Source organism: Priapulus caudatus, unplaced genomic scaffold (genome assembly GCF_000485595.1).
Source record: "Priapulus caudatus unplaced genomic scaffold, Priapulus_caudatus-5.0.1 Scaffold1798, whole genome shotgun sequence".
Lineage (NCBI taxonomy): Eukaryota > Metazoa > Priapulida > Priapulimorpha > Priapulimorphida > Priapulidae > Priapulus > Priapulus caudatus.
The window spans coordinates 48,831-56,266 of NW_014578859.1; the positions used below are offsets into that span (position 1 = coordinate 48,831).

Here is a 7,436-nt window from a genome sequence, read left to right on the forward strand (position 1 = left end):
TTGGGAGCGCGTCGCGAGGGGCGGCGGTGGCCGGCGCCCCTATGAGAGGGACTCCGCGACGTCGACGGGAACAGCCGGCCCGGCGCCCGGCGGCGGCCACTTCAGGGCGCTCGGCGCGGCGAAGCCGGAACGCGATCTGATCGCGCGGGAAAGAAGCGCGGTGGCGCCGCGCGTCGCCGACGGAGGTGGCAGCACCTGCGGGGGCGACCCGACGGCTCGACGTAGAGGGCAGCACGCGGGCCTCGGAACCCGTCGACACTCGCGGCAACGGGGCGCACCCGCGGGCGACGACAGAACGAACAAGCGCCGCTCCCGAGATGGAGCGGAAGGTTCCGCGACGGAGTCTTCGTTAGTCCGGCGACCGATCCCGCGTGAACAACACGGTTCCACGCAGGAACACGCGTCCGATGTCAGTGTGGGTGCAGCGGGCCGTGTAGGTTGGCGCTGTCGATGAAGCTGCAATCGTCCTCGAGCACGTACACACGGCGGAAGAACAGACGGCAAGTTCGACTTAATCCGCGGAAGAACCAGCAGTACTTTGGAAACATAAATCTCCCCTTTTTTGATGGTCATCGAAGCAGTTCGGACCCATTCTCCTGGAGAAAAAAAAGGAACAACATGGTGAACTTCCCACGGAAAATGATCGGCAACAGTACGAACCTCTGATGAAAAAGGACCAACGATTCGAATCGCCAGTCATAACTGAACAGCGCTTAGAATCGTATCAACAGGAAGAACACAAACCTACTGAACATTTACCAGAGGAACATTCACAGCCTGAACAACCTGTAGAAAAATATCCACAACCTGAACAATCTATAGAAGAATATCAAAAGCCAGAACAATCTATAGAAGAACATCCACAGTCAGAACAACATATAGAAGACCAACATATAGAACAACATCCACAGTCTGAAGAAACCTATAGAAAACATCCACCAGCCAGGAAAACGCTTTAGAAGAACATCCACGACAGAACAACATGGATAGAAGACCAACATATAGAACAATCATCCACAGTCTGAACAACATATAGAACAACATCCACAGCCAGAACAACATATAGAACAATACGAACAACGCGAACGCTCGCCGCCCAAACCTCTGCGCGTTGCCGCGGACGACTACTCGCTGCGGGAGCTACCGGCGCCCCCTGTCCCCGCTCACCGACTGTTCGGAGTCCTCGAGCGATCAGGACTGCTTCGACGCGACGTCAGTGATTTTTCGGAGCCGCTTGCGAAAGCGCCTCAAGCTCAGCTGAGCAGCAGCGCTCCCGCCTCTCCGCCAGGCGGAGAGGATGCGGTCGCCGCGGCGACGGCGTCTGCGTTCGCAGGCTCCCGGCCTCTCCGATCAGTGAGGAGGAAGATGCGTTGCGCCCGGCGACGGCGTCTGCGTTCGCAGGCTCCCGCCTCTCCGACCAGGAGGAGGAGGAGGCGGTCGCCGCGGCGACGACGTCTGCGTTTCGAGCTCCCCGTCTCTCCGACCAGGAGGAGGAGGAGGCTTACGAAATGTGTTCAGATAACTTTGCAGAAATTCGCATCATAGAGCTGGCAAAAGTTTCGAAGGGAGCATAGAGCATGAATCTGTAGTTATTTAACATGAATAAAGTGTATGTTTTGTAAGTGCAGTAACAGTGTGAGTATTTTTAATTAATTTCTGTTCGATGCTTATTCAGTCCTGCAGCCTATGGACGCCCTCTACTGTTGTTTAACTCCTATAATAATAAGTAGAAATAAAGTTATTGATTGAGATGAGCTCTATTAGTGCTATTAGTAATTTCGACTTGAGCAAATTTTCTTTTTCTTTGTTTCTCAGACAAATACAGTTCTTACGAGAAATGGTGATACAGTAATAATCATAATGAAACCGAAGTTAATCGGGACCTTAGCTTGACACGAAGTAAAGTTACCGCTAGAATTAATTATTCAAATACAATTTAATTAATAATTACATGTGGTACTTTAATAGTAATACACATATAAAACACTGATAGTAGTACTGCATTAAATGTTTTTCGATGTTTGGCTACGCATAGGAGAATTCGCAGGACGCCACGTTGTTTACTAGTGTTTCTCTACTGATTTATGGCCCACTGCATTTCGTGCTATATTGACGCGCTAGATGGCGCCACATAACAGTAACTTCTCCTGTTTGCTAGAGGGCGTATCTTGCACTCTCTCGCTATCTCTACCTTTCTTTCAATTCTCTGTCATTCTAAATTACAGATTAAGAGAGTTGCAAGAATATTAATGAAATGATCATTCATGGGTCACATTATGGGGTTATTTATGACATTACGTCAGCAGGTCAAGGTCATGATTATTTTTGCTAAGAGAAAGATAAGTGCTTAATTTAGCAACACGCAAGAAGGTGATGTTCCATTAGGAGCGTTCCCAACTTCAATGTCATTAATGTCGTGATATCAAAAAGATATAAAGGGGGAGTGGATCGATATCAATTAGATATCAAGGGGGGTTAGATATGAAATAGATATCAAGGCGGGGGTTATATAGGGTATATAGAGAAAGTAAGCAACATTGAGACTGGGGTATGTTCGCTTCGTTTCGCTGGACTTTGCTGGACTTCGTTGCTCGACCAAGCAACATTGAGACTGGGGTATGTTCGCTTCGTTTCGCTGGACTTCGCTCAGCTTCGTTGTTCGAGCAAGCGAAATACAGAGCGGGGCCATGTTCGCTTCGTTTCGCTGGACTTCGCTAGACTTTGTTGCTCGAGCAAGCTATGCGCGCTTGCTGCGTGTGCGTGGGTGCGTGCGTGTGCGTGTGAGCGCGGCACCGACCCACCTCATCCAGCGCGTCGCGGCTGTGCGCGCTCGCAGCGTGTGTGCGTGCGTGTGTGAGGGCGCCACCGACCCACCTCATCCAGCGTGCCGCGGCTGTGTGTGCGTGCGTGTGCATGAGTGGGTGTGTGTGTGCGTGTGTGTGTGCGTGCGTGTGTGGGGGCGCCACCGACCCACCTCATCCAGCGCGTCGCGGCTGTGCGTGCGTGTGTGGGTGGTTTCGTGATATTGACCTCCAAATAGGTTTTTTTTCTGCCGCCATTGCCCCATATTTTTTAATGCGATTTTGCATATTATGACTTAGGTGGTAGTTCAAACTAACATATACACATGTCAGCAGCGAACATTCCGGCATACTTTCCAAAATTTTGGCCCTTGAATTAGGCTAGTGCACCCTGGTCGGTCATTACCGCAACAGGCCGTTTTGGCAGTATAAAACGGAAATGAAATAAACCACGCTGAAAATACCTTTGGAACTAGTTGACGTTACATCTGATGAACTATATTCCATATTGGTAGTGTGGGTTTTGTGTTGCAGGAGTCTATTTTGCAACATTATTCCATCCCAATATAACCGCCATTTGGAAATTGTGCACGTTTTTATCCAAATTTCAGACGTGCAGTACCCCATGTTCCAATTTTTTGACTGGGTAGAAGGCAATACATCTATATTTTGTAAGGCATACATCAATTTATACCAGTTTAAGCCTCATACCAGAAAAATTAGAGGTTTGTCGTCGTTTTGGTAATGACTTATCCGTTATGGTAATGACTTAGTCGTTACGGTAATGACATTTTTCGTTACGGTAATGATTTCCAGTGGTCTAACTTGACTTCTTATACAGTATAATAGTTAATATCCAATGTCTCTGAAACCGATCCCATGATTCTGGCCCCTTCTGTCATTAGGCCTATCCGTGTATAGGCTATAGCGATTCTTCAGGGCTAACAAAAATGACATGAAACATTATTACATGTAATTTCAGTAACATTTTATTAACTTTAACTGACCAGAACTTATTCTTTACCTAACATGCCATTCGGACATACACGTACATGTATACTTAGCCATGACCTTCGGATGTAGCAGACCAGAATGAGTGGAGGTAGGCGGCCCGATAATACCTTTGAGCCATGTGTCCTGCACGTAGGCCTAAAGGCAATAATTGAGATCCGAGGACAAACTTTCTGGGATACAGTATGCCGAGTCAACATGGTCAAGGAAATACTAGTCTATTCTGAAATGAAATGTCACCATCCTTTCAGGCACTAATTGACACGAAACTACAAAACCAATTTTTAAGGAAATTATGTGTCATTTTGACGCACATTTCCAGACCCAACATGTGAAAGTTACAGCAAAATCAACCAAGTAATGAAATATCTTATAAAAATAAATATCTAAGTTTCTATAGTCTATTAAAACTTTTCTCAAAATCACACAAAAAAACTAATGGAAAATGCATTGCGACATTTTGGAAAGTTTTAATGGACTTTATACAAACAGATTTCCGATTTTGCTGGAACTTTCACACTTGTTGGGTCCAAAAATGTCAAAATAATACCTAGTTTGTTAAAATCGAAAGGATGATGACATTTTATTTCTGAATAGACTGTATAGTAGATATGAACTTCAACAATGAACAAGGAACAACACTAAACAAGATTGGTGCCTGCTATAGCCGGGCCAAAGATCTACCTCACCCATTCAAATGGAAGGTGTGTGTGACCGGCTTGTAGCATTGACAAGAGAGCCCTTCACACTGGAAGCAACTTACTCTCCGACACTGTAGCTTGCCTTTTTCTACAGATATAAGCTGGTGGAACGACATGGTCCCCGGAATCGAGCGAAGTTGGGTACCAGCACTACTATTGACATACTGGTCAATCTTCAGGACATCTTCTTCTGTTACCATGTACAGTGAGATACGGGTATTCTCGTGCAATGCTTTGTATACTGACTCTGCGTCAGTTAGATTTGCACCAGCCACAACCACACGGTCTGCAGTACGCTTGAGGACACCGCCAATTCCATCAGCAGCTCCTTTTCATGCCAGCTTCTAGCAGAGACCAGTTCACACATTTAATTCCCCATTCGTATGGAGAGTTGACATGAGGAAAAAGTTGTTTTGCATCGGTATTGAGTTGTCGGACCATCAGATATGAAGTAGGCCGTGTCTATTTCAGGATGATGTTGGGCTACATCATCGAACAATGGCTTCAGATGGCCCATATGGCTGCTGCATCATGCCTCCTACAACTCGATATGGATGGCAAACCACGACTTTCTTTCTGCATGTACAACATCCAGTTGTAGTGTGACCTGTTGGTGGACGCCACCAAAGTGGCAACTTTGAATTTCTGAATGATACTGAGAGTATAATATTTTCGCTAAAGTCTATATGATGAGCATTTCATTTTCAGCAAGAGATTCTTTCTTTAACTTTAGCTGCTGGTACTGAATGTCGAATATGAACGTGTCTGGCCAGTTTTCTACCAAGGTTTTCTTCGAACCGATCAGTCAATTCATCCATTGTTCCTTCGAGCTTCACTTTCTCCGTCCTCTTTGTTTTATCGATCTTCTTAGTTGTTTTATTCATGTATTCATGATCAACTACCCGCCACTCTTCCCAGATAACCTGGTCAGTCTGTTCGTAGGGCTGAAATGGTACCCTTCGATCCTTGCACTCGTCACAATCGCGGTACATGCAATCCATGCTGAGAGTCGAACAGCAAATTGTAGACAGCATCGTTTCAGGATCCCTTTCGTCATGCTTGATTACCCCTGCTCGATATATTGCCTCTGCCATTAGTTTCAGATTTTCGTGGGTACGACAGAGACATGTCTCGCGGTCATTTGCCTTCGCGTGTACTACCCAGAAGGGCTTGTTTGCACAGAAGAACGAGTATCCGACTCTCGTTCGCGGATGTTCGAGCAAGTACTTGAAATGCAGATTCCGCAAAGTGTCACAAAGCAAACGTTTCTGCTTTGTTTCCATCTGATTGGTAACTTTGTCATTTTTTCCAGGACGCAAGGTGCTATTATCATCCCGACACAAGAAGTCACGGATTTCTTGGATTGTTTGGTCAGAATACCTATCGCGGCGTTGTTTTCGCACAAGTCCAGCAAGTCGTGATGGTGACAGTATGCCAATTCCAAGGGAGTTTTCTGCGTATCTAAGGAAGCGGTATTTCCCAAGGTACCAGTTCTTGAATGTTTGACGAACAAACTGTTTCTCTCGTTGGGTTTTCAGTTCAGCGTACTTTTTCCTGAGACTACAGGCCATAATGAATGACAAAGTCAACTGTCTCATTACTTTCTTTCGATTGCCATCATTCAGTAGCGCTTTTGCTTTTGAGGCCGGAGAATCAGATCCCACCTTCTTTCGAGCTCGTTCAAGGCGTTTTTGAATGCGTTTGGTTTTTTTCTTTTCCATGTTCAACTTAATCTTGAGGTAGTTAATTGTGCGGTATGCCTTAGCCCTGTCACGGCGGACCTTCTTGCGGCCAGACGTTTTCTTGTCTTGCGCGTTTGCAGGTTCGGGTGCCACAACGGGTGCTGGGCTGGTCGGAGGCGTCAGGAGGTCATCATTGGGTTGAGTCTTTAACTCTTACGCTGAGTTTCTTTGGTGTATACGCCATGTCCTTCTCTGTTTGCGTGCTTCACGATCTCCCATTGATTCGATTGATTTAATTTTTCCTGCTTCTTTTCGTGTCTTGTATCGTTCCCGTTCTGCAGCCAAATATTGCTCATGTTTTTCTGAATTTTGTCTTTGTCGGTCCGCCATAGTTTTGACCTCTCTTTGTTAGACAGTGGTTTCCCCTTTGTCGGCGGTGGCATGGCTCGTCGACTGTNCAGCCACAACCACACGGTCTGCAGTACGCTTGAGGACACCGCCAATTCCATCAGCAGCTCCTTTTCCATGGCCAGCTTCTAGCAGAGACCAGTTCACACATTTAATTCCCCATTCGTATGGGAGAGTTGACATGAGGAAAAAGTTGGTTTTGCATCGGTATTGAGTTGTCGGACCATCAGATATGAAGTAGGCCGTGTCTATTTCAGGATGATGTTGGGCTACATCATCGAACAATGGCTTCAGATGGGCCCATATGGCTGCTGCATCATGCCTCCTACAACTCGATATGGATGCAAACCCACGACTTTCTTTCTGCATGTACAACATCCCAGTGTGTAGTGTGACCTGTTGGTTGGACGCACCAAAGTGGCAACTTTGAATTTCTGAATGATACTTGAGAGTATAATTTTCGCTAAAGTCTATATGCATGAGCATTTCATTTTCAGCAAGAGATTCTTTCTTCAACTTTAGCTGCTGGTACTGATGTCGAATATTGAAGACGTGTCTGGCCAGTTTTCTACCAAGGTTTTCTTCGAACCGATCAGTCAATTCATCCATTGTTCCTTCGAGCTTCACTTTCTCCGTCCTCTTTGTTTTATCGATCTTCTTAGTTGTTTTATTCATGTATTCATGATCAACTACCCGCCACTCTTCCCAGATAACCTGGTCAGTCTGTTCGTAGGGCTGAAATGGTACCCTTCGATCCTTGCACTCGTCACAATCGCGGTACATGCAATCCATGCTGAGAGTCGAACAGCAAATTGTAGACAGCATCGTTTCAG

At 46.1% G+C, this 7,436-nt stretch overlaps 2 protein-coding genes across 3 annotated transcripts in view; one reads left to right on the plus strand and one right to left on the minus strand.

Annotated features, from left to right (window-relative positions):
- LOC106817618 (variable charge X-linked protein 1-like) overlaps window positions 1-959 on the plus strand; it is a 2,187-nt gene extending 1,228 nt beyond the window's left edge. Inside the window, exons 2-3 of the mRNA XM_014822297.1 lie at window positions 8-433; window positions 579-959. Of these exons, the coding sequence (XP_014677783.1) occupies window positions 8-433; window positions 579-959 (807 nt within the window). The remainder of the gene's footprint in view (window positions 1-7; window positions 434-578) is intronic.
- A 2,808-nt stretch (window positions 960-3,767) lies between these two features.
- Window positions 3,768-7,430, minus strand: LOC106817620. Of its 2 annotated transcripts, none has more exons than XM_014822299.1 (2): window positions 6,688-7,430; window positions 3,768-4,815 (listed from the first exon to the last, which is right to left on the minus strand). In XM_014822299.1, the coding sequence occupies exons 1-2, from the start codon at window positions 7,426-7,428 to the stop codon at window positions 4,498-4,500; spliced, it is 1,059 nt and encodes a 352-aa protein (XP_014677785.1). In that variant the 5' UTR covers window positions 7,429-7,430; the 3' UTR covers window positions 3,768-4,497. The 2 variants fall into 2 exon arrangements, with proteins under 2 accessions (XP_014677785.1, XP_014677784.1); XM_014822298.1 differs by having other exon boundaries at window positions 3,768-4,791; window positions 6,664-7,430.
- Window positions 7,431-7,436: the final 6 nt, after the last annotated feature.